Source organism: Cannabis sativa, chromosome 7 (assembly GCF_029168945.1).
Source record: "Cannabis sativa cultivar Pink pepper isolate KNU-18-1 chromosome 7, ASM2916894v1, whole genome shotgun sequence".
Taxonomy (NCBI): Eukaryota; Viridiplantae; Streptophyta; class Magnoliopsida; order Rosales; family Cannabaceae; genus Cannabis; species Cannabis sativa.
The window spans coordinates 57566872-57594536 of record NC_083607.1 but is presented as its reverse complement, the minus strand read 5'-3'; the positions used below and the strand labels follow the sequence as shown (position 1 = coordinate 57594536).

The window sequence follows — 27665 nt, the reverse complement described above, 5'->3', positions numbered from 1 at the left end:
AGACATGGAAATTAGCAGTTTATTAATAATTTAATTATTATTTATAATTTTATGTGCATTAGTAGAAAATTAGTCATATTGTCAAAAATAGGCATTTTTGATATAATTTCTCAATTATAGAGATTTTATTGAATTCTAGGTGTGTCATGCATGTTATTTGTAGATTATGATATTTTCATATTTTATGCCCGGTAACAATGAAATTTGACGATTTGGCCATTAGTGTCACTTTAATACTGTTTAGTATCTAAAAATAGCAGGGGCAAGATTTATAGATAATTTTGTGTAGTCCCATACCTAGTTCCATACATACACAATCAATCCATTTAAGCCCTCTTCAACTGTGTAGTCCCATACTTACACAGTCTCAAAATCAACCCATTTGACCTTCCTCAGGAGGTGTGGGATTGCACAGCTTACCCGGTACGAGACTATTGACTGTCACAATCACCCCCTTACGGGGTCCGACGTCCTCGTCAACCACACTTCCGGCTGGGTCAAGGCTCTGATACCATTTATAACGTCCCCGCTTCAAGCCTCCATTGGGTCTTTACACCCACGGAATGATGGCTCTTATACTTCATGGAATGACAACTGACCCTACAAACCGACACAAGTGTTTCTAGCGTGCTTTGTCCTTACTCGCATGCAATCTAGGAAAACTTCCCAGGAGGTCACCCATCCTGAAATTACCCCAGATCAATCACACTTAATTGTGGAGTTCTTTCGTGATGGGCTACCAGAAAATAAGATGCACCTTGTCGATATAGGTGGTACCAATCAATCCATTTAAGCACTCTTCAACTGTGGTGTCCCATACTTACACAGTCTTAGAATCAATCCACTTGACCTTCCATAGGCAGTGTGGGATTGCACAACTTATCCTGTATATCCCCTTACGGATCATAGGACTATTGACTGTCACAGAATGAGTCACTAATTTCTGTTGCAACCAATGTAAGGGTTCTAATGAATTTCATATTTTAGGATGTGTTAGATTATAATGTATATAATAAGACATACTTGTTAGTAAATTCGATTCTAGTAAAATAAGTTCCAACGTCAACAACACTAATAATATTAACTCGTGTACTAGGATTCATTAATACTCGAACTAGTTCTCTTAAATATTTTTGTTCTTTTTTATTTGAGTTGCCGAAAATTCAAGCTAACAATATATGTGAGAAGAAGAGGTGGTTGGCTTTATAACTTAAAATCTATTTTTAATTTTTAAAAACATAAAACAACTTTTAAAAAATAATATGAAAAACTTATAGGAATGTTTGACCAAATTTTATAACAATTTTTTGAAAATAGAATTAATTTTTTTTATTTTTTTTTATCTAACTTATTATTTTTTACATCACATACCTAGATTTGGGTCTAGGTCGAGAGTTTAGGGTCTGGGTTCTGGTCCCAAGGTCAGGCCCAGGGTTGGGGCCGAGTTTGGAGTGGAGCTAAGTTCATCTCGTGGTATGGTGTCAAATATTAAAGTATTTTCTTTAGTAAAAAAGTTTTTAAATAACTTTTAAAAAAATATTAACCAAACATCATTAAATTTTTAAATGATAAAAAATTAATTTTACTTTTAAAAAAACAATTTTAAAAACTGAAAAATTAAACAACCTCTAAGTTTTTCTATTTATTTAATATTTCTTTTTTTTTTTTGGCAATGTATTTATTTAGTATTTCTAGTTATGAAAGTTGAATGTTTGAAGGAATTAATGTGATATGCCTAGGCAGTTTTGCCAAGCCCACAATAATTTTTAATTTTAAATTATACACTCAAATTTTTAAAACCTAAGCTTTCAAAAAAATATTATTATAAGCTAATGCCGTTTATAAGCTTTTATTTAAAGTCTAAATTTATTTTAAGAACTCAAACTCTTTTAGAGAATAAATATAAGAAAGGGAAATCTTAGGATAAGTTATAGAATCCTAGTGATAAAAAGATTGATTAATCATGCAATTTTTTCCTTACCAAAAAAAAAAAAAAAAATCAGAATTATTTGATCACTTTGACTTTTATCAAATATTTTTTTTAGCAATGAAAAAATATTTCATAAAAAAATAATGGTTTAATTAATATTTTCAGAAAAAAAAATCTACTAACTATACAAAAATTTTCATCATGCTTAAACATTTTTAAAATTTCTTAAAATTGAAAATTGATGACGAATTCCTTTCTTGAGCGTTGTGAATTTAAACTTATGCATCAATAAATTTAATGATATTAATGTTTAATTCACAGCCATCCAAACAACTTATTAAATATTAATAGTTAAGGGTCACATATAAATTAATTACAATAAAAATTGCAAATATTTATTAAATTGTTTTGAAAAAAATTAATTACTATGGGTATTAATTAATAGTGATAAAATTTTATTGAGTGTATTCTCATTTGATAATTTTCAAAATAAATAAAAAATCATTTTTGTATTCCAAAAACAAAACTTCTTTTTTATTCAAAAAAAAAAAAAAAAAAAAACAGACTCTTTTCCATACTTATACTAAAGCCTCTCTAAAAAAAATCGTTTTAAAAGTGAGGTTTATGTTTTGATTAATATTATTATTTCATAAAATCTCAATTAATTATTCTTTTTCAAAAGAAAATATCAATTAATTATTTAGTTTAATTTTTTAATAAAAAATTATTTAATATATTGAGCATTAGAATTAATTATGAAGAAAAAAGAAAAGCTTAGTGTGAGTGGATCGGTAGGGTACATATCGTCCAATCATGATCTTCCAGAGAATTTTCTTTAGGATCAAGCAAACATATATAATAAAAATGTAATAAAAAAAAACTAATTGTTAAGATAATAATAATTGAATAAATACAAAAATCCAGATATGACATATATATAAGTATGAATGTGATCATTTATCATTAATGTATTATCTTTTCCCCAATAAGTAAATTATCTCTTTTTTTTTCTTATTATTAATGATGGTCCTATTTATTTAAATAATAAGCTGTAGATGTATGTATGTAGGAGCTGGCCATGAATATATAAGAAATTAATAAATTATATTCAATTCAAAGGCTAGCTTATTATAAGATAAGATAATTATTTTCTCAATCAAATAGTAAACTCAATTATTTTTTCCTTTTTGGTAACTAATTAAACAGTGTTATATTATATGTATTATCAATTTATGTGTGTTTATATATATAGAAAATAGTAAAGGGTAAATGGTATCATTTACTATAAAAATATTGTAGGGTCACATAATAATTCAATATTATGAGACTTATATCAGTATATGTCATATGTGGCACATTATTGAAAAAAGAAATGAATGCATGTTATCTTATTTTATTATTGTAATCTATCAAATAAATTTTATAATAAACTACTAAATTAATTACAATTATCGAATAAAAATTCAAGAACTAATAATATTTATGTAATCATCTAATACTAGTTTTTTTTTTCGAGATAACTAATACTAGGTTTATATATATTAAGATTATGGAACTTTAAAAGGGACACTATCAATTTACACTATATGTATTGAAAAAACTTCACATTGATCCGTTTCAAAAATAAATATATAAATAACTTCACATTGGAAAAAAAGAAGTAATATAAAATGTTAGAGGCACAATTTATTATGTTATCATATAATATTATATATACATTAAAGCTTAACCCTTTGCTTAATTATTACTGCTAAGTATTGTCTTTTTACCCTATTAATAATCATTTCATTTTCAAACTGAAATAAAAAACATCTTAAAACCCTTATTATTATATATAATATTTTCCTTGTGTATTATTATACTCATGATGAGTGCATCATTAATGTGATAATTTGAAAAGAAAAGAAAACGGACTTGATCAATTGGGATAATAGTACATATAAAGTGCATTAAACAAATAACACAAAATGCAAATTTTTGTTTTTTCTTTAATATAATGCAAATTTTAAATTTGAATTATTATATACACGTTACAAATATATACTACATTTCCAATTTTTATTACTTGATGAGCTAGATGTATGTTTAAATGTCAAATAATATATGAAGTTTTATTTTATAATATTTGGGCAAATAAATTAGTAATGACATAGTTTAATAATATTAATTATATAAAAATGATAATAAATAATATATATGTCTGAAAATGTTTACTCAACAATATTAACTAATATTATCTCAAAAAAAAAAAAAACAATTTTAACTATTGATTTTGTTAAGGAGTATATACATTAAAATTTGACCCCATCCATATGAGCTAGTTCAAAGTTTCTTATTTCTTCTAAATTTGATATTTACACATAATATTATTAGAACATGCATTTATATAAAAAATTCTTATGCATAACTAAATAGTTTTGACCCTTGTTTGAATCTCCATGATATATATACATTGAAGCAATAATTATAGTATTGATTCAAAAACTATGAACCTTCCTACTAACCAATCACATATTCCTCCAAAATTCTTATACCTTCTTTCTATTTCCATTTTCATTGTTCTTTTCTTTTCTCATGTTTTACTTTTTCCCTAAACAAGGGTGCAAGTCTTGTTCAGATTCCACCAAATTATTAAACCTAATAATATGTAGGAATTAATGTCACTAATAGTAATTAAGAAAAAAAAAAAAAAACCATGCATGTGCGTGCAACACAATTTTACTCATATAACCTACCAACTTTGTCTCAATATTCCACAAAAGACAAAGAAAACAAATAACATTAATATCACTAAGCCTTCATATTTTTCTTTCTTTCTTTCTTTAATTAATTATATTGTTTTATTTATTTTCAATTAAAAAAAAAAGATAATTATTTTAGTGGTCTAAAATGGCAAATGTGAAGCATTAAGATATATAAAAAAAATGTAGCACAAAATGATATTCAAAAACTCAAACGTGTGTAAATATAAAATTTTATAATTTATAGGGGATATTTTTATAATATTATATTTTTTCCACAAAAAAATCTCCACCATCTCTTTTAATCTACTCTTTACGTTGCCCTAGCTCTGCCACACATTCTGGTTCCTCTCTTTTTGCATTCTAAAGCCATAAAAACAAAATACCATTATTATTTATTAAAAAAATACAATAATTTTTTTTTTTAAAAAAAAGGCTAAAACGTTAACATTTCTATATATCAAAAAAAGCCATAAAATATATTGATACACTCTTGATTTGTTTTGACATCTAGAAAAAAAATTTAGTCAACTTTTTTTTTTTTCATATTCATGTACGTTATAGCTATTTAAAATAACCTACAAAATTTTGATAAATTCTGAATAATTTATAATATAGAAAAAAATGTTTAAACAGTCTATTTTACACACGTATAAAATAAAATAGTCACGCGTGTAATACACTGTTTGAACGTAGTTTTAAGCATATTAAACTTTTCCAAATTTCTTAAAATTTTGCAGGATATCTTAAATAACTATAACGTACATGACCATGAAAAAAAATTTGACTAAAAAATTATTTCGAGTGCTAAAACAGATAAGAGTGTATTATCCATTTTAAAGGATGCATTGTAGAATTTTCCAAAGTTATATTTGTGAAACTCTGCAAGTACATGACAGTTAAATATCAAATTATTATCTACATTATTTTTTTATTGGTATTACTCATCTAACAAATACTAAAATAATATCAAATAACAATACTCTAAAAACAAAATTCAAACAATTAACAAAAACAAAAAACCAACCCCACCACGTTCATCTTAAAAAAAAGTGGTTATTACAAAGATGAGAAAAAAAAAGAGAACACAACACAAACACGGTATAACCACGAAGATATTTTTCTCTGATTTTATTTATTTATTTATCTATTTATTTTATTACAAAAGCACTTCCTTTTCCCTTTTTAGATTTATATTTTTCTCTGATTTTATTTATTTATTTATCTATTTATTTTATTACAAAAGCACTTCCTTTTCCCTTTTTAGATTTATATTTTTTTTCTGTTGATTATAACAGCTACAACCCAACTAACCGTTCCATACATACATAACACCATTTAAGCTCTCAACACACTCTTCTTCTCCTTTCTTCTTCTTCTTCAATACTCACTCTTTTGTTTTTCTCTTTAATCTTCTCACAACGGTTACTTTCATTTTCTTAAATGACCCCTTAACGGCTCTCCTTTCGTTTCCCACTTTAAAAAGTTTCTTTCTTTGTTTTAAAGCTTCGTTTTTGTTCATACCCTTTTCATGGTTTTTGAGTTTGGCTTCGTTTAGAGATATAATAAAGACTGAATTTTTAGCGTTGTAGAGAGATACCCAGATGGATTTGAGTTCCTTTTTGACGTCTTTAGGGACGTCTTTTGTGATATTTGTGATTTTGGTTCTGATTTACTCATGGCTCTCAAGTAAGCCTGGAAACGCCGTCGTTTACTATCCGAATCGGATCTTGAAAGGGATGGATCCGAATGAGAACAGATCCGCCTCTTGTAGCCCTTTTGCCTGGATCCGAGAAGCTATGTCTTCTTCAGAAGAGAATGTTATAGCCATGTCAGGGGTTGACACTGCTGTCTACTTCGTCTTCCTCAGCACTGGTTTGTTTCTTCTCTCCTCTCCCACTTTCTTTTGTCGTTTTGTTTTGTAGTAATTTTATATTTGTTAGAATTTAATAGGTTTGGATTTTTTTTTTGGGTTTACTTTATTGATTTTAAAAAATAGTCATATTTAGAATTTTAGATTATTTAAGGAAAAGTGTATTTATCTGCAGAAATTGATTGGGTTAGAGGAATAAATAGTAATTATTTAGTTTGATTTCAGCTTCTGTAGATTTCTTTTATTATTTTTTTTAGGGATATAGGGGTTTTGGGTTTGATTTTTTGTTGATTTTGTTTAGTTTATAATTTAATGACAGTTTTTGTTTTAACTTTTTTCTACCTTTTTCACCTACTTTTTGTCAATAGTTTTAGTCTAAGGGAATAGCGACCTATTACAATTTAATTTTATTATCTTACTCTAGTTTCTTTGGTGTCAACTGTTCCAACATCTGATGATTATCTTATTGTGAATTAATTACATTTTTTTAAACCCCAAACATTAGTATTGTTAATAGGCTAGTTAGTATTGTTGTTTGTAAAAAACAAAAAAACAGAAAAAAAAAAAATCCTCAATTTTAGTGTCTCTACTGTTTCAAACTTGTACTTTTTTCTGAACTTTTATAGTTGTACTTCATGTACATGAATGGTTCTTTGATTTGGTATCCTAACCAAAAAAAAAAAACATGTCCTTTAGACATGTTTAACTTGATGGAATAAAAAAAAAGTGTCTCATCATTGATGTCCATTGAACTAGATTCACTTTAAACATGCTTTATGCTGACAATGCTGATAAACTAAAGATTCTAATTTTCCTAATTGGTTTGGCAGTTTTGGGAATTTTGATTATATGTGGCCTAGTTCTACTACCATCTCTTCTACCAGTTGCTGCAACCGATAATCGTTTGGAGCAGTTAGGAGCTAATAACTTCACTATTCTAGACAAATTGACAATGGGAAATGTCACTGTAAGTTCTTTCACCTTTGCTTAAGCTTGAATTCGATATTCGATGTTTTAACTGATTTTGTTTTTAAATGTTTACAGGAAAAGAGTCCAAGATTGTGGGCATTTCTGTTTGCAGTCTACTGTGTTTCTTTTGTTACTTATTACCTTTTATGGAGGGCTTATAATCACATTTCCAATTTGAGAACTAATGCATCAATGTCACCTGAATTGAAGCCTGAACAGTATGCAATTCTCGTTAGAGACATACCTTCTGTTGAAGGACAGTCTAGAAAAGAACAGGTCGATTCATACTTTAAGATGATCTATCCCGAAACATTTTACAGGTCAATGATTGTCACTGACAATAAAGAGGTATTGTACTCGTGTTAGTTTGTTCAGATAAGCTGGTTTTTTCTTCCATTACTCGGTTTTACTTACTGTTTAGTTTAATCGTTACAGGTTGACAAACTTTTTAAAGAGTTAGAAGGTTACAAGAAGAAGCTTCTACGCGCTGAAGCAGTGTATGCAGAGGGAAAAAGAACAGGCAAGTCTGAAGTTAGACCGACTCACAAAACTGGTTGTCTTGGTATTCTTGGAAAGAAAGTAGACAGCATTGAGTTCTACACCGAGAAAATTAGTGAACTAGTACCGAAACTAGAAGCTGAACAAAAGACTACTCTTAGGGACAAGCAGTTAGGTGCAGCAATTGTTTTTTTCACAAGCAGAATAGCTGCAGCTTCTGCTGCTCAGAGTCTTCATGCTCAACTGGTTGATAAATGGACAGTAATTGAAGCTCCTGAGCCTCGTCAAATAATATGGACTAATCTTAAGAAAACATTCTATGAGAGGCAAGTACGGCAATATGGTGTGTACATTCTTGTGGCTCTGGCTATATTATTCTACATGATTCCAATTGGGATTATCTCTGCATTCACGACGTTAAAGAACTTGATGAAACTTATGCCGTTTTTGAAGCCAATATTGAAACAGAGTGCAATAAGGACTGTGCTGGAAGCTTACCTCCCACAGATTGCACTCATTGTGTTCTTGGCTTTGTTGCCTAAGTTACTTCTGTTTCTATCTAAGGCCGAGGGAATTCCCTCTATGAGCCACGCAATAAGAGCTGCTTCGGGGAAGTATTTTTACTTCACTGTGTTGAATGTGTTTATTGGATTTACACTTGCTGGAACTTTATACAGAACATTGAAGGACATTCAGAATGATCCAAACTCCATTGTCGGTGTTCTAGCTAGTAGCATCCCGGGAAGTGCAGCCTTTTTCCTCACCTTTGTGGCTCTTAAGTAAGAAGACTATCTTTGTTTCTTTTTCCCATTGTCATGTTGGTTTGAATGTTTCTGATATAACTGAATTTTATTTTACTTTTGATCTCAGGTTTTTCGTCGGTTATGGGCTTGAACTTACCCGAATAGTTCCTCTTATTATCTTCCATATCAAGAGAAAATATTCGTGTAAGACAGAAGCAGAGGTAAAAGAAGCATGGTTTCCGGGAGATCTTAAATATGGGACTCGAATTCCTGGTGACTTGCTCATTGCCACCATTGTTCTTTGCTATTCTGTCATTGCTCCAGTAATTATTCCATTCGGGGTAGCATATTTTGGTCTTGGATGGCTCATCCTTCGTAATCAGGTAATCCTGCTGCTGCACTCACCCGACATTGCACCATTTTTACCTTAAAGTTTGTTTATTTACTTGCTACATCTTGTTATGCTTGCAGGCCCTTAAAGTTTATGTTCCATCATACGAAAGCTATGGTAGAATGTGGCCACACATTGCTGTGCGAATAATCGCCGCGCTGGTATTGTACCAAGTTACCATGCTCGGTTACTTCACATTGAAGAAATTCTACTACACGCCATTCCTAGTCGTGCTTCCCATCATTTCCCTTCTCTTTGCCTTCTTTTGCCACACGAAATTCTACCGCTCTTTCGCTGACACTGCTCTAGAAATTGTAGTTCGTGAACCGAAGGAAATTCCCAACTTGGAACAGATTTTCAAATCATTCATTCCACCAAGCTTGAATGCTGAGAAGAATGATGATGATCAGTTTGAAGATGCTTTGTCTCAAGCTTCAAGGTCAACCTCATTTGCTTAATGTCTAAATTTAGTGTGTATCTGACATTTTTTTATTTCTTCTTCTTTTGTGTGATGTTGCTGTCTTTTAGTGAAAGCTTGTTCTCTCTTAAATTATATTATTATTATGTAATTAGGAACAACAACAACAACATTTGATTGTTTGTAATATATTATATATCACGTGTCCTGAGTTTCTTTGTGTGCAAGTTTTCTTATTGAACAGCTGATGTTTTTTTTTACCTTCCATTAGGAAAAAAAGAAGCAAATGGGGGTTTGTTTAGTTAGGTGAAGAATTGGCAAATGAGAAATTTTATCAATGTCTTTAATGGATAGTGTAATTTTATTGGATTTTGACAAAGAGAGATTTGGACTTTGGAGTGAGAATAGTAGACTGAGTTTATATTATTTATGTATTTATTTATAATGAGCTAGGCAGTATTACAAAAAAACCAATTTACTAACCAAAATGGAATAAAGAGGTTTTCAGATTATGCTCGGAAAAATTGAAGCTTCATAATTGTTTTTTGGTGGAATTTGGAACTTCTGCAGATCTCAATCTTGAGCTGGAGGTGCCTTTACAGTTGGAAATTCAATAGATTAATTAGAGACAAGCTTCATATGGGCCAAAAGTGTAGGGAGCTTTTGAATCATGGTGATGAAAACTCTCAATTTTTCCACACTTCTATGTTGGTGAGAAGGAAGAAAAACCATATTTGGGTCATTTCTGAAAACGACCTTTTTTGGCTGCATGATGGGCGAAAATAGGGGGAATATTCCAATTCGAGGTTCACTCATTTGTTCGAATCCATTAAACTGTTCGAGCCACCAAACTTGGAGGAACTATAATTGTCAGCTGTCTCGAACAAGATGAACTTGAAACTCATTGGCATTGCCTCCAACTAGGTCTTGATGTTATGCCAACTGAGCTCTACAAGCATAATTAGGATATCGTTGGTGGTGATGTATCTTGTTTTGTTAAGGAATTTTTTCGAATAGGGGAGTTCACTAAGGGAGTTAACAAAACCTTTCTAGTGCTTATCCCTAAGAAGTTTAATGCTAAAAGGTGAAACAATTTCAGACACATTAGTCATTGCAATGTGGTTTACAAAGTGGTAAGTTGTTCGCCAATAGACTTAGAGAGGTGCTTTTGGAGCTCATATTGTCCTTCCAATAGACTATCAACTTTGGTTAAGGGAATTTTAGGTTATAATAGCTTGATTAGGAGGGGAAAATTCTTGGGAAATCCCTTATTTCTTTCCAATAACAAAGTGGAAGACTTTTACTTTGTTGTGGCTAAATTCGCGCAGAGATTTCAGGGTTGGAGTTCTAAGTTACTTTCCCAAGCCAGGAGAGAAACTTTGATTTGTGGTGTTGTGCAAACCATTCTGGTTTACAGTAATTCAAATTTCCTCATGCCCAAGATTATTGGAATGTCATTAATAAAGCCACAAGGCATTTCTAGTAGACGGGTTATGAAAGTAAGGATAGATTCATGGCGTTGACTTGTTGGGACTCTTCGTGTAAGACAAAAAAGTGTGGCAACTTTGGTTTTAGAAGGTGTCGATTTTAACAAAGCTCTTTTGGCTAAGTCGGGTTAGACCTTGGCCTCGGGGTTTAATGCACCTTGGAGCAAAGTTTTCCATGACAAATATTAAAACAATAGAAACTTTTAAGTGCTCTTACTCGTATTGCTCCTATGTGAACAAGGGAAGTTTTGAAATTCGTGACTTTGTTAGAGAAGAGAGTGGCTATTCGATAGGCTTGGGTCGAAGCGTTGAGCTGTGTTATGCTCCTTGGCTTCAGTGGGATGGTTGGTGCTGACTCAGAAATCTAGACACATATCTCTGGGCCAGACCCGCTCGCTAGATTGGCGAGAATAAATTATGAGTTAAGTATAAGTAGAGAGACACATCAGTTTATAGTAGTTTACTCTCTATGTCGCGATAGTAATGAAGCTACGTCTACTTCAAGTTTTATTTTTCATGAGATGGACTGCAGAAAAATGGCTAAGTTTGGATGCACTAATTTCTATAGAGATAAATTAGAGAGAGATGTTCTAACCTTATGACTACTATTCTAAACTTAAAAAATGAGCTAGTGGAGCTCTCCTTTTATAGGTGAAGGAGGTCCTATTAAATGGGAATAAAATAATCCAAAAGATATGAAAAAAAATATATTTATGCTATTTTTGACCGTAGATGATGATCTAATGGTAAAAATTGACTCTGAATGTTGATCGTCGATTCTCGAAACTTGAGTCGTGTTTGTGGGATCCGCTTCGGGTAAGTTGTAGTTTGAATTTGTAACTCCCTTGGGGTGAAATTTGGAGTCAATAACTTCAGAATTACGATTGAAGTGTGAGACATGACTTCATAGAACATTGACATAGTTTCAAAACACAAGTTGAATCACGTCAATCAGATCAATATTGAGAGACTTATGGTCATTTTACTAAAAGTTGTTTTGGGCCTAGTGTCGAGGTTGGCATGTGATGTCAGCCTGGACACTGGGTGAGTGTAAGAACGCACCAATGATGTATTTTTTGATGCGTAAGTGATATTTTGACATCACTTAGTCTATTTCTATGTTCTGGCGAAGCTGGACCAGTTCTCAGAGATATTATTGTTCTGCGGAAACGCAAGACTCGAAGCTCCCCTAATTCTGAGTAAATCACCTTGTCGAAAAAGTGAAAATATGAAGTTATGAATTTGAATCTTCTGACTTCATGACACTTAGTTATTGTGAAAAAATAAACAAACGGTCGAGACATAATTAGAATTGGATAAGCAAAACTCAGCGCACCAGGCCATTTGTTAACCTGGGTGTTGGGTGCTTATTTCGAAGCTTTCGGGATTTTGTTTTGGCACAGGTTCTTGAACTTGAAGACAAGTCTCCTACCCAATTTTTGACCATTTTGGAGAGAATGCTTGGAGCCGAATTTGCATTTGAGTAATCGAAACCAACACACCAATTTTGATGCCCTTGGAATTGTGATTTTCTTCCTGAGTTTGCTAGTATCTTCGTTATTTCTGATGATGGAAAAAAATCCCAAAACACTTTTTTGAGAAACTGATTGGAAATGGCCTACGTTGACAATATGTCAACTTGGGTGCTGGGTCCAGTTCAGGCCACCTAGAAGTTTCGTTTGGTCCTTGAAAATAGTTGAATCTTAATTTTTATTGAAAATGAAGAATATGCCGAGAAATTTTTTTGGAAAAACTCCTTGGAATTGGCCCAGGTTGACATTTTGTCAACCTAGGCACTGGGCCAGAACTAGGTGTCAAGCTGGGCGCTGGTCCCTTATTTTGGCACCTAAGGAGGGTTGTTTCTTCCAGAAAGAACTTGTTTCCCAATGTTTGATAAAGACGAAGAGGATGCATGAGTTGGATTTTTGATCTGATGCTTGGAAGTGGCCTAGATTGACAGATTGTCAACCTGGGCATCAGGTGTTCGGGTGCTCAAAGGTGAAAGTTCTCTGAATCTGATTCTAATACCTCAAATATGTTTGTGGTATGTCTAGTTCATGTCCAAATGCAAAGTTTGACCCATTTGCACTAAGATGGTCCCAAAAACTGAAACCCTAGTTAGGGTTGTCAACTTGGGCGCTGGGTGAAACCCTAGGTGCCCAAGTTAATTTTTGAGGTGTTGATTCGTGTATTTTCAATTCCTGGGGCATGAAATTGATACAGAATACTGAAATATAGTGAGTTGGAAATGACTTATCGGAATCCGAAAAACCATTTCAGAGTTCTTGGAGTCAACCTAGCCGCAGGGCTAGGGACCCCTGTCAGGTCGACTACTATGACTCAAGACTACTCAACTTTGAGATGGTTATCTTTCTTGCCACGTGTCAAACATTGATGTCTATATCATCAGGAAAAGTTTTTGGGTTAACAGTTGGGGAAACATAGAAGCAACCTTCAATCTAATGGTTGTGAATTCTAAGGTTTAAGTATCTCGTTTGTTGGATGCCAATTGTAACTGGCGTTGGGTTTGTCTTGATAGGTGGTTCAGACCATGAATAACTTATCTCTATACTCTTGTACACGTGATACATTTATATTAATACACTTACTATTATTATTAAAATGTTCATTTTAAAATTAAATAAAATTATAAAAACAAAAAATAATATATTTACAAAATAAAAAATATTATAAATTTTAAAATAATTTTTTATAATTTTTAAATAATAATGTGTACCAATATAAATGTGCCACATGTACTACAAAAGTGTACATAAGTAATTCATGTTGGTAGTTAACTGTGAAAAATAGATAACATATTAAATTTGCTAACAGTTGTTCGAATGATTTTACCATTAAAATTTAAACTTAAAAAGTTAAGTACAAGTGGAATAAGAAAATTACTAAAATACACTAGTAGTACTTAATACCTCTCTTTGCATAATAGAAGCACCACCTATAAAAAATACTAGACACTATTGATGCTTAATAACAATACCCGTAAAATAATATTGGGAAATTCTATAATACACCCCCTTAAAAGAGATACACTGATACATCTTTATCTGTTTTAGTATCCGAAATAATTTTTTAGTCAAATTTTTTCTCATAGTCATGTAAATTATACTTATTTAAGACATCCTGCAAAATTTTAAGAAATTCGGAAAAATTTAACACGCCGAAAATTGCGCTCAAGTAGTGTGTTGCACGCGTGACTATTTTATTTTATACGCGTGTAAAATAGACTGTTTGAACATTGTTTTCTATATTGTAAATTATTCCGAATTTCTTAAAATTTTGTAGGATATCTCAAATAGCTATAACGTACATGAATATGAAAAAAATTAGACTAAATTTTTTTTTCTGGATGCCGAAACAAGCAGAGGGTGCATCAATACATCCATTTTAAAAGGGTGCAATGTAGAATCACCGAATAATATTTTTGAGAGTTTAGCCATAAAAATCTTTTTTTAAAAATTTCAAACTAGAATTCCATAATAGAGAGGAGGGAGGGAGAGAGTAGCATAAGAGGGACTTTTGAATAGTGACTGATCCAACACTCTTTTCTCCTTCTCTAACTCTTGTCTGAACTCTGAAAGTGAAACCCCCAAAACCCTTCACAACTCTCACACCCATGGCTACAGCTTCACCTCCACCACCAGCCATGGTGGTCAAGACTCGTTTTTTAGGGTTCCTAATATGGCAATCCATTCCCTCTTCTCTAATCTTTTTCTTCTTCACAATCTTCCTATACCAACTCTCTTCTTCCGCTTCTACTTCTAAACCCACCAGGGTTTCCTTCTTTTTCACTCCCATTCTTTCATTTTTCACCTTCAATCTAGCCCACCTTCTTTTCTCCACTTCCCTCTCACTCCTCTCCACTCCACAATCCCACCGCCCAGCCTATCCTATTCAGCTTGTGTTCGGCCTTTTCCGGCTTCTTCTGGTTCCCGGTGGCTCCGATGAGCCTCAAACTTCTGACTTTCGGCTCCGGGCAAAGGTTTCGATCGGTTTCGTCCTGTTTTCTTTGGCGGCGGCGGTTTCCGGGCTCGTGGCTGTTGCGTCGGTTTGCTGGGTGAGCGCATTGGCTGGGTTTGATGATGGGGTTGGGTTGATTGGAAGAGTTGGGCTTAGGGGTTTCGTGATGGGTTTTCTCTATGGACTGCATTATGTTTATAATCGTCGGTGGGTCTTGGAGTTCCCCATTATTCAGGTTAGTCTTTTATTTAGTTGTTTAATAGGAAAATCTGTGAAGAAAATGATGATGCAATTGGTGTAAAAAGTATTGTTTAACTAGAACACTTGATCATGATGGATTATCATATAGATAAACAATTACATGTTATTGAACTAAAGATGTGATTTTGCACTAGTTTGGTGTTTCAAATGTATCCAATGGTTTTTCCTTTAATGGAAATGAAATTGGTCTAATGTTTGATGAAAATCATATGCTACTTACTCAGCAGTTGCCAGTTCCTACAAATTATCTGATGGGGTATGTTTGGGATAGCTGTATGTGTTTCTTCATATCACAAACATGAACACATTTGTTTTAAGAACTTGGAAGCTCTATCTAGTGATTGTTTTCAGTTTTACTTGATAAAGGTTTGTTTGTACATGTTTTAACGTGAATTCTTACTGTTGTTATTGATTATTTTGTTAGTATTGTTTTTGCCTTTTCCTTGTTATCAGTAGCCTTGTGGCTGATGATTTAATTGTTTGTATCAACAGCGCCGACCTATCTTTAGCTTCAAGATGGGGCTCCCTTCGGCTACTACTCGAGCTTTGAGGCTTTCGAGTGTTGCTTACCTATTCTCGACAGGCGTCGTAGCATTTCTGCCAGATCAATTAACAGGCCAGGTTACGGTGGGAAAGTTCAGTTGTGAGCAAATCATATTCTTCCTGGGAAGTTTTGCAGTGTTTCTCAGCTGGGAATTAAGTCATCACTTACATCGGGTTGGTTCATTGATCATACTTAGTTGCAAATATGATTTATTTCTTGCCTTCTTTTCTTGATCAAATCACATATACAATGATTGCAATTCATGGGTGAGAATATCTGTTAGTTTGATAGTTGCTGTCTTACCTTTCTTACCTTAAACCATACATGGAGTTCCAATTTTTATCTATTTGCTTGATGTGATTATGTGTTTCTTTGAGTGGCATGAAATTGTTGTTGAATAAAAAGGCTGATATTTTTCTCTTCACTTTTTCCAATCTAACCGAGCTTGCAAGAAAACATTTTTCCAATAGGGTGGTTATAACTGGTTTGTTGTTGCATCTACATTGTGTCATGGTACGGAAACTACAGGAATATTTTTTCCTATAAATGTGCTCTTGGCTTTTTAGTTGTGGATTATCATATCTATCATTTAAACGAAGTTGTGGGAATCTTTATTGTGCTCATAAATATTTCTTAACTTAAATACAGTTGTAGATTATCATGGATTTCCCAATTTATGTCTCTATTTAATAGCTTGTTCTGCTAACTGTGTTCCCTCATCTGTTTTTGCACTCATCTACACCTTATAATGCTGGTACAATATGAGTCTTTCAACTAAACGATGACATACTGCTGAAGTGTTTTATCTTAATGTTACAGCAGGTTACATACAACAAATAACGTAATCAGATTTGAGGTCCTTAAAGTGTCAATAAGAGTTATATGCTTTGATATTTATTTATGGACCATAATAAATATTAGGCTATGTTAGGTAAGAGGAGAAAATTGAGAGGCGAGAAAGGGCACAGGGAAAAAGTGAAAAATATATTGTTTGATAAGAAAAGAGGGCGGAAGAGGCCACAAAAAGCTAGTTAAAGTGGTTGGGTAGGTGAGTGTGTGTGCTTGCGAGTTATGCAGATTCAAGTCCTTGTAATGTGTCTTGTATAGAAGAAAAAACAAAAGCCAATAAAAAGTAAGTGGAAGAGAAGAGGGGAAAATTATGCTTGCGGTAAAATATTTTAAATTACTAAACTGTAATTTCACAATTTTTTTTTTACTTGCTATATGTTTGGACATCCCAAGAGCAATGTTTTTCCTTCTTTCCTATTCAGTCACTCGTATAATCTAATCCTAGTTTTTTACATTCCTCAAAATAGTAGTTTTCTTCAAAATTTAGTTACTCCTGTAGTCCTACTTTTTGTTGCCCCTTGTTGGTTTCTCTCAATCCAAAACAGTGTTAATGTTATCGTTCTTAATACTTAACAGTAACAACTGTCAAGGTTTGCTTGTTTGAATGATTTTGTAGTTATGTGTGTTTAGACTTTAGATACATCTAAGATATGAACATGCATCACGTGCTTTAGTTTTGCTTTTCTCATTTTCTTTGATTGTAAGTAAGTTTTTCTTAAGATAAATTGTTTGGTGTTTTAGGTGTTGCATACAAAGAGGTTTGTATTTGCACCACCAAAGGGATCTGCAGCAGCCGAAACAAATCCGAGTGAGCCTCTCCTTGCAGCACTAGAAGAGAGCAGCCCGAGGTCTCTTCTTCAGTATCTTGCATACCTTGATCTCTGCATGGTTTGTGAGAATAATGTTGATGTATGGCGGAGGGCTGCCTTTTTCGAGGAAAGTGGTGAAACTTACAAAAGAGTGATAGCTGTAGGCTTGAGGCCTCTGGAACAGCTTGCCTCTAAACTGTCTGAAGCTTTGGAAAGTATTGAAAATAATTCCCAAATATCCAATCAATTACTGTCTCCAAATGATGCTCGACCAGATCCAAATTGCTCTGAATTGCTTAACAACTTCCAGGTACAGTCAAAACTCTGTCATTTACTCGCACTGATGCACAAATGAAATTCTTTTTTGGAGTGGAAAGATGAGTTTCTTGATTATGAATGTCTATGCTGTGGACATGAGTTCCCAATGCCCCCCGACATCAATGAATTTATTGTGCATGACTAATTTAATGTCTTATTATGTACAGCTATATTTATGGTGTGCCAGAATGGTTGCATTGCTAACTGCACGCTCTCACCAAGAGGACAGATATGGCGTTGCTCAGCTCTCCGGTAGCAATGCAGCTGTGGTCTCGACCTTGCTCTCTTGTCTTCTTGCCATTGAATCATTCATGGGGAGGAACATCAATGTACAATCCCCTAATAACTTGATGGGACCAGCTGGTATAAAGTGGGCAACATCAAGCATGAGAAGACCAGAGATTGGTAACCGTAAAAAGAGAGGCGGCTTTCCACATTCAAAGGCATATGTCATTGCCGACGCTATGAGGACATCAATCTACCACATTGTGTCAGCTTTCCACGACGAAATGGTGGCTAGTGCAAAATCAGGTCTTCTAGAGAAAGATTGGATCATTACCAACAAGCCTCCATTTGGCAGCCGTGATCTACTTCCGCAGAAGCTGCGCCTCTTCCTTGATTTCCGAGCTACCTAACTGTGAATTCCCTGGGGTATAACTTAAAACACACCATGTTCTTCTTTTCCCTTGCTCCTTAACTTATAGGCCTATATATGAAGATATAAAAAAGAGAAAGGAAGGGGTCTTGTTTCTTACCCCTGAAAGGAGTCAAAGGTTGTAACATGAATGAGAGACTATTTCAATTTTGCTTCTAAATGGAAATGTCAAAGGTCTAAATTTGACCCTCTGATTGTGTGATTAATTGGAATTGCAACACTACACTAGTTTATTTATGAAAGTCAAAATGAGTTTTTTCATTTGTCCATCCATAACTTTATTATCATTTATTAGGTAAATTTTCTCATAATATGTATAAATTACATGTATTTATTATATAAGTAGTTTTGAGTAAGTCTCCAATGCATTACTTAAATGTGTTTTAGTAGATTCTTCGTCTATTTCGGTATACAAGTTTTTTAGTTTAATTTTTTTATATGTTATAGTTATTTAAAATTGCTGTAAATTTTTATAAAATTTTGAATAGTTTACAATATATGCGATTATAAAAAAATTAACTTAATTTTTTTTAGATAATGAAACAGATAAAAAATCTACTAAAACGACCTTTTAAGAGAGTTTACTACAAAAATTTCCTTAGTGTTGCATTTTAGTATTAGAAACAACAATACCATCAAAGAAATATTGGAATTTAAATTAATAATTATTACAAAATTGCTAACTATTCACAAGAAATCATTTCGTATTAATACCTAATAGCAATACTCATATAATAAATAGAATAATTAATATTTTTGTCTCTTAAACTTTTTACACTATCAAGTTGTACCCATTTATTAGTGGTGGTGAAAAAAATTGTTATAGGAGTATTAATGAAAAGTATAATTTTTTAGAGATAAAAATAAAAATACGTGTATAAAAATAAAAACTTTATACATAGTAGGGGTAGAAATAAAATTATGTGAGATGAAATAAAATTATATGGGATAAAAATAAAAAGTACAAATTTTATAGGAATACAATAAAAATATGTAGGGGTACAAATAAAAAATTATTAATTTATGAGGGTAACACTAAAATAATAATAGTAAAAATTACACAAATTAATTTGTAAAAAGTTGAGGTAGACAAATGACCCCAAAAGATCCCTCCCTCCGTCTCTGGTTGTACCCTTATAGTATACGGCTAGTTAATAATATTTTTCGAAATATAATTTTCACAAAAATGTGTTCCTTCCATTATATTTTATTTCATTTTATCATGAAATGAGTAACATGGTGGATGGTAATTGATAAACAGATGCAAATTAATTTTTTTTTTTTTACCTTTTTACTTTAAAGATTAAAAAACTAAAAGAATATAAATTATTATTAAAAAAAAGTCTTTTATTTCATATTTATTAACATAAAAAGAGTGTGAATATTTAACAATCTTAAATGTTCAAGGAAAAAGTCTTAATTAACTTAAAATTAAATAAATATATGATGGAAGAATACTTTACATAAAAAAATTATATTTCAAAGAGTATTATCAATAAGCCATATAAAATATAATTTATTCGTGTAAAAAGTTTTGAGAAGTAAAAATATCAATTATTGCTATGAATATTTGAGCTGATTACAATGATATGTTAACAAATATGATATTTATATAAGATTAATTGAAATATGCTATAATCGGACTAAAACAACAGATGTACAAAGTGCCTCTGCATCTATAGCAAGGTGTTTAGAAGATGCAAATTATGTATCTAGCTGGAATGAAAATCAGAGTTTTTTGTCGTGTGGGGGTGGTGAGGAAACGTTGGAGCACTTATGTCTCGTTTGATTGGACTTTTCATTTGTGGCGTTCTTCCCTGTGGGGTATATTTCCTATTTCTGGGTCTGGCATTTACTTGTGCCTTGTGGAATTGGATCAAATTTATCTAGGGACTAGGAAAACAAGGCTTTAATACAGATGAAAGTGTTTCTTTGTGGACTCGAAATGACAAGGTACACAATAGAAGTCTGGCTAATGTTAATCAGTGTATTGACTATATTCATTACTCTTAATTTTAGGAATGTCAATGGGGCGGGTCGGATCTGATCCGACTATGATCCGACCTGATCCAGATCATGTACGGATCTGCCCCGCCCGCCCCGCTGGATCAGATACTCGGATCGGATCAGATCCGACCCGCCTTATATGGATTAGACCAGATCCGACCCGACTATTTTTTTTTTAAAGAATTTTAATATTAACTTATAATTTTATATCCATTTTAATTTTATATCAATGGGTCTGGGTCCCGGGTCTGGGGTCTTGGTTCCGAGGTCCGAGTCCGGGTCCTGGTTCGGGTCCAGGTCCCGGTTCGGGATCTTGGGTCCGGGTCCGGGTCTGGGTTTGGGTCCGGAACGTGTCCCGAGTCTTGGGTCCGGGACCGGGACCAGGTCCAGGTCCGAGTTTTGGGTCCCGGTTTCGGGTCCGGGTTCGGGTCCGAGTCCAAGGTCTCGGGTCCAGGTCCGGGTCCAGGTCTCGGGTCCAGGTTCGAGTCCAGGTCCGGGTCTGGGTCCGAGTCTGGGTTCGAGTCTGGGTCCGAGTCCGAGTCCGAGTCCAGGTCCCAAGGAATCTGAGTCTTGAATTAAGTTTTTTTTTTTAAAAAATAAATTGAAATCGGGTCAGATCATATCCAATCTAGAAAAAAATTAGGCAGGGCGGAGCAGATATGATCCAAGATCTAATAAGTATCCGAATGTTTCGGATCAGAGGTGATCCGCCGGGTCAAAGCTCCAACCCGCTCCAACTAAATGGATCTTTTTGACATGCCTAACTCTTATGCAGATTACAATGCTTCTATTTTCCCTACTCTTTCGTGTCTGGTAGTTGGATGGCTTCCTCCTCGTCTTGAGTGGGTTAAGCTTACATGTGATGTTAAAGTGGGGATAGAATGTATGTGCATTGCAGTTGTGACTAGAAATCACCTTGGAGTAGTGTGTGGGGTGCATACAACTAGATTAGAATTCTCTGATGCTCTATGTGGAGAAGCGACAACTTGTTGCTTGGCTCTGGAAGTTGCTAAAGATGGAAGCTGGAATTTTATTATAATAGAGGGTGATTTTAGGGTGGTTATCAATTTGCTCAACGATCTAGAATTCTGTTGGGAGATTGAGAACTATACTAATTTTTGTAATAGACTCTCGTTTTTTGCTTGTTATAATTTTTTTTTTGTTAGCAGAATTTGTAATTTTATGGCCTATAAGCTAAGTGGCTTTTATCCATAATTTGTGTGATCGTATGTATGTTTCTTTTATTCTAAACAATATTTTCTATAATGACCGTGAAGTCTAATTTCACCTCTACACGATTATTTATGGTGGCGTTTGGTAACACTTTTTTAATCAGTATTCTGTTTTTAAAAGTAGAAAAGTGAAAATATTTTTCAAAAACATGTTCTATAAAACTGTTTTTACTTTTCAATTTTATAATTAGAAATCAAAATTTTAAAAACAAAAAAAAATCACTTTCAATATTTTTTTAAACATTTTTTTTTTCTGAATCAATCTTTTAGATTACGACAAGACCCGGACCCAAATCACCTCCCTACGGCCTTGGCGCTAAACCCGACTTTTGACTTGAACCCGAATCTGACTCCGGACTTAGACCCGACTTAAATAAAATCAAAAAATAAAAATAAAAATGAACTTTACAGAACACACTTTTGTTTTCTGTTTTTAAAATTGAAAAACAAAAGTATTTACAGAACGCATTTTTGTTTTTCAAAAATAAATTTTTTAAAAACAAAAATTTTACTTTCATTTTGTGATTAAAAAATTAAAAAATAAAAGTATTACCAAACAGCACCTATATGTATATAAAAAAAAGATTATAAGTCAATGTAGTAGGTTGGTGTTTTATGTTTTATTCTTTTTGGCTAAGTAATATTAGGTTGGTGTTTGGATCAGAAAATATAATTCTAATGCTACCATGTTTAAACTGTATTGGTAATGAATGACGTGGCAACATGCAGACAGTAGTACTAGGCAACTTCTCTAATTAATTATTGTACTATGATGGACTATTTTATTTGGTCAATGTGAGTAGGTGTGAATTTATCCTACACAAGTATTAATATATTTTCTTTGGGTCCAAACTTGGGTTTGAGTTGTACCAAAGTCCCCATATAATATCTATGATATATCTCCTGTCTCTGTGGAATCTCAGTTCTTTGACTTGACCAAATATACTTATGTGCAATTCAGTATGAACCTAGTAAATAGTAAAAATATTTTTCTGCTATTTAAAGATCTTTAAAAACAAAATGGTGTTAAAATGTTGATTGCATGCCATACTTTATTTTATTAAAAATATGAGCTGGTTGAAACATATCATATTGTAAGAAGAAATATAAATATTATTTTAAATTTTATATTTTATAAAAATTATTAATTAGATATTATATTTTGTTAAATGATAGTTTAAATTTTAAATTTAATTTTCGTTAAATTAAAATTCAGTAATAACTTGAAATGAAAGTATTATGACTAGATTGATTATATTTTTAATCTTACATCTCTTCGTGGTAGAAACTCACTTTAGATTGGTTATATTAAAAAAGAAAAGAAATTGAGTTCAGGGTAATTTGTACTATTTCAAAAAATGCATGGTTTAAATTATTATTTAATTAAATAGAGAGTCTAATAGGTAATTTTTATAAAATAGAGGATTCAAAATAGTATTTATCCTTAAAAAAAACATATAAAGATATTTTTTTTTTGACTATATAAGGGAGATTAGAGAGAGGATTATTTATTAATTTTTTATTTTTATTATTATTAGTTTTTATTTTTCTTAAAGGAATAATTCCATTAAAAAGGTCCAAAGCCAAATGGATGGTGAGATCAATACAAAGATAGTCTTTTTAAAGTAAGCTAAGTAGAAAATTCAGCTACCAAACTCTAAGAATTTCTAAAGAAAGAGACCATTTAGCTAGAGAATGAGAAATAACATTACTAGCTCAGTTACAATGAGAAATAGATATATGAGAAAATGATTTTTTCATACATGAAAAATATCATTAATAACAATACCATACTCATTGCAGACATTTATCTTGTTAGAGAGAGAATTCACCAAGCACAGGCAATCAAAAAATATAATGATATGAGTATAACCCAACCGCAAACAGAGGAGAAGACTATGGAGAAGGGCAGAAGCCTCCGCCACGTGAGGTTCAAGAAAGGCTGTTGCTGGAGTAGTAGCTGAACATAAGACCATTATTTTGACGAGATACCATCGCCTCCATGCCAATCCTCTATTGCTCAAAACAAGTACTACCATCAACAAACATATTATATTCTCCCAAATTCAACTCAAAAACCACCCTCCCTCTGTTACTAGAGTTATCTAGAGACAAACTCACGGGGACTGGCAGACCGAAGCATTGGGCTTCCTTGTAACACCATTAGTAGCTAAGAGTCTATCCGCTTACCATATCATCAGAAATCAGCTTATTGGCATGCACAAATGTATTATAACGATACCAAATCCTCTAACAAAGAGCTAGAAATTTCTTCAACTTCTTCTTTGGAAAGAAATCCTTAACACCAATCAGAAGCTCTTAAAAATTGGAAGCCATCTTCAAACTATCTAAACCTTACAAACCCCATCCTCGACGAATTAATTTAAGGGAAGGCCATAACTACAAGAAATCTAATGTAATTTCATAATTTTGAAAACAAATTGGACATACCTTGGAGGCATTTGTACCATATCAAAATACGAATAGAATCACCTCTCCCTACCAACCAACGACAACCCTTCTTCCAAAGATCACACCCTAAAAGATACTTTTCCAAAGAAACGAGGACCTTTTAGTTTCCTTACATCAGTTATTGAGCTGTTGTGAAAATAAATTCTTTTCATTACTCGCGTCACCAAGGAATCATGGAAATTGTGGAGACGAGCAACTTGCTAGCCAAAAGAGATTGATTAAATAAGAACATGTCAGGAAAACTCATACCGCCATCCAATTTGTGCCAATACAAATGATCCCAAGTGTAGCAATGCATTTCAATATTACCACCCCACCAAAAATAGGCACACATACTATGGATTTCATTAATAATTTCCATAAGAATTCGAAACAAACTCATAGCATACTAGGGTATAGCTTGGATAATAAATTTCAACAAAATCTCTCTACCCCAAGAAGAAAAAGGCTTGGACTTACACTCAAAATGTTTATTCAAGATCCTATCTTTGGTTGACTTAAACAAATCACTTTTACTCTTCCCCGCGAAACAAGATAAACCTAAATATTTGTCATGGTAGGGAACCAAAAGGACTCCTAAGATTAGAGCCAACGACGCACAAGATCATCAGGCATGCAGGGAGAAAAGCAAACTGCAAACTTGGTAAGATTCACTAGTTGACCCAACTCAACGTCATGCAACAATAGAATATTCTTGAATCGAGTACAACTTTCCAAATTGGCTTCTAGAACACACAAGCTATCATCAACAAAAAATAAGTTGGATATCATAGGACCACACCTCCCACAAGTTAAACTAGAAATTTTATTTAACCTAATTTTTTGTATGATAATGGAAGTCAGCCCCTCAACACAAGCAAGGAACAAAAAAAGAGATAGGAGATCTCCTTGCCCGAGCCTCCGAGATGAAATAATATTGCCAATCACATCACCATTTACATTGTTCACATAAGTCATGGTCAAAACACACTGCATAATCAAACCAATCCACCCACGATGATCCCTAAATTTTCCACCATACCATGAAGAAAAGCCCAATCAACTCTATGATCATAGGCCCTAACCATATATGTTTTGTACGTAAGAAACTCTTTTCGGTCCTTGTTATGTCTTTTAATAGCATTAAGGCACTCGAAACCAATCATAGTGCTGTCAAAAATAAGACACCCTGAGATAAAGGCACTTTGCTCATCACAAATAATGTCATTCAACACTTCTCTAGTACTATTAGTAATCATCTTACCAATAATCTCATAAAGCACATTACACAAACTAATGGCTTGAATTCACTAGTTAGAGTAAGCAATTTTACCTCATGAATTAATGTAATGATTGTCTCGTTAATTGATAAAATTGAATCTATCCCATCAATAAAATCAAGGCATGCAAGACACATATCTGAACCCAAAATTTTCTATTTTTTTTTATATATATATATATAAACAGTCCCTATACCATCTTTACCCGTACTTTTATTAGGATGCATATGAAATAATTATGCCACTCGCACATCAGCTTCAGTGAAGGGCCTCATCAAAACACTGTTCAAATCATTAGATACCAGAGATTGGATGGAATCCAACACATGGTTCTTAATTAGTGTTCAAATGAAGCCGATGAGAAGTAAAAAGAAACCCAAAATATTGCTAAAAAATTGAACTACACGGTGAGGTTCCTCAGCCCAAACAAGTTGTGCTCAAAGATACCACAACAAATTAAATTCTTCTTTTTCTGGTGAGAAGCACTCTGGTGAAAGAACGCCAAATTTGTGTCACCGAATTTCACCCAAGAATTCTTAGCCTACGAAGCCCAGTATTTTCTTGCCAGTAATTGTTTTTAGGAATAATTACAGGCACCATTTTTTTTTTAAAATATTTATATTTTTACGTTCAAAGAATGTTTTTTTTACATTTTTACGGTTTTCCAAAAAATAACACGAAAACAACATAAAATCAACAAAAAAACAACATAAAAGTAACATGAAAATAACAACAAAAAAATAACATACATATAACAAAAAATTAACGACAAATGAATAAAATTTCAACATAAAATACCGTATTTTATGTAAATAAAATAAAAAAAATCGTAAAAATGTTTAAAATTCCGTAAAACCGTATTTTTGCTGTTTTTGTGCATTTGTGAAATTAACCCTTGTTTTTAATTGTTGTTAGCATAGTTGAAAAAAAAAGTTGTGGTTAGCTTAGTTTATTTCTATATATGATGATGTAAAAGTTAATTTATATAAGAGTAACAATAATAAAATTTAGCAAAAAAAATATTTTGAGCATTAATACAAATACTTTTTAGTTTTCAACTAAAATAACTAAATTGTTAAAATAGAGAGTATTTTTCTTAATTTTACTCCAATCATACTTTATTTTAACTAACCTTACAAAAAAAATTCTTTATATATTTCTTTTATAATTTGAATTTCTTTAGTATAGATTAGTTTTAATTTTAAACCAAATAAATGGATTAATTCAATATAATAGTAAAAGCATAGTAAAATACTACTAAAAAATTTTGGCATAAATAATTAGAATATCACAAGTCTAAACTAAATAGGGAGTAAATTTAAAAAGTATGGTTAGATATGCAAATCATTATATAATAATAACTACAAATAAAATAAAGAAAATTATCGTGGGTATGGGTTTTTTTTTGGGATTTTTTTTTATGACATAGAAACTCCTATTGCAACTAACAGATCAACCTAAATCACAACCAAAATTGTATAACAACCGACATAAAGAAACCACTTTAGAAACTCACACTGTAAGTTAAAAAAAAAAATAATATATAGGGTAATTTTTTTTTTTTAAATTCCCACTTTTACTGTTTTAATTTTTATTTTTTATTTTATACTTTATCTTTTATAATTTTACATTAAATTTATATTTTATGATTCATTTTTATAATTATATCTATTTTTCACATTTTTGGTTGTCCTTTCTTCTACTTCTTCCTCCTCCTAGTTACTCTCCACCATGAAAATTGAAGCTTTGTTTCTTCCAAAATCAAAATTGTGTTAGACTATATATATAGTATATATAATATAGCATATACAATGATATGAAATGCGGAAAATAAACTGTAATCATATCTATAATATATGCAATGAAAGGATCGATGTACCTCCAGCCATTGATCTTTGAGCTTCAATCCCTGCGATAGCTTCGGTATTGGAGTTCGGGCTTCCTCGCTCTCACAACTCTCTTTAGATGGAATTTGCTGAATGGATTCAGAATGAGTGAGGAGCTCGGGGACCGAGACCCTATATTTATAGGTGAGATACTCCATCAGTATCTGCGCCACATTAATTGTCAGAATATTTTGACAATTAATTCAGGAAATCAAATCAGGTAATGAATATAGAAATCTGACCATATATAGAATATTACATAATTGATTTTATCCAGATTTAATGAATATAAAATATTCATTTATCAGAAAATCAATTATTTATTTATTTCCTTAAATAGAAAAT

At 32.3% G+C, this 27665-nt stretch overlaps 2 protein-coding genes across 2 annotated transcripts; both read left to right on the top strand.

The window, feature by feature from the left end:
• The first annotated feature begins 5791 nt into the window (after positions 1-5791).
• LOC115698276 (CSC1-like protein ERD4) lies at positions 5792-9777 on the top strand. Its single transcript, XM_030625487.2, has 6 exons — positions 5792-6546; positions 7375-7511; positions 7589-7861; positions 7949-8790; positions 8882-9137; positions 9226-9777. Exons 1-6 carry the CDS (start codon positions 6276-6278, stop codon positions 9601-9603), a joined length of 2157 nt encoding a protein of 718 aa, XP_030481347.1. The 5' UTR covers positions 5792-6275; the 3' UTR covers positions 9604-9777.
• A 4732-nt stretch (positions 9778-14509) lies between these two features.
• LOC115698138 (uncharacterized) lies at positions 14510-18733 on the top strand. The gene is made up of 4 exons (XM_030625314.2): positions 14510-15263; positions 15782-16006; positions 17424-17801; positions 17977-18733. The coding sequence occupies exons 1-4, from the start codon at positions 14685-14687 to the stop codon at positions 18442-18444; spliced, it is 1650 nt and encodes a 549-aa protein (XP_030481174.2). The 5' UTR covers positions 14510-14684; the 3' UTR covers positions 18445-18733.
• Positions 18734-27665: the final 8932 nt, after the last annotated feature.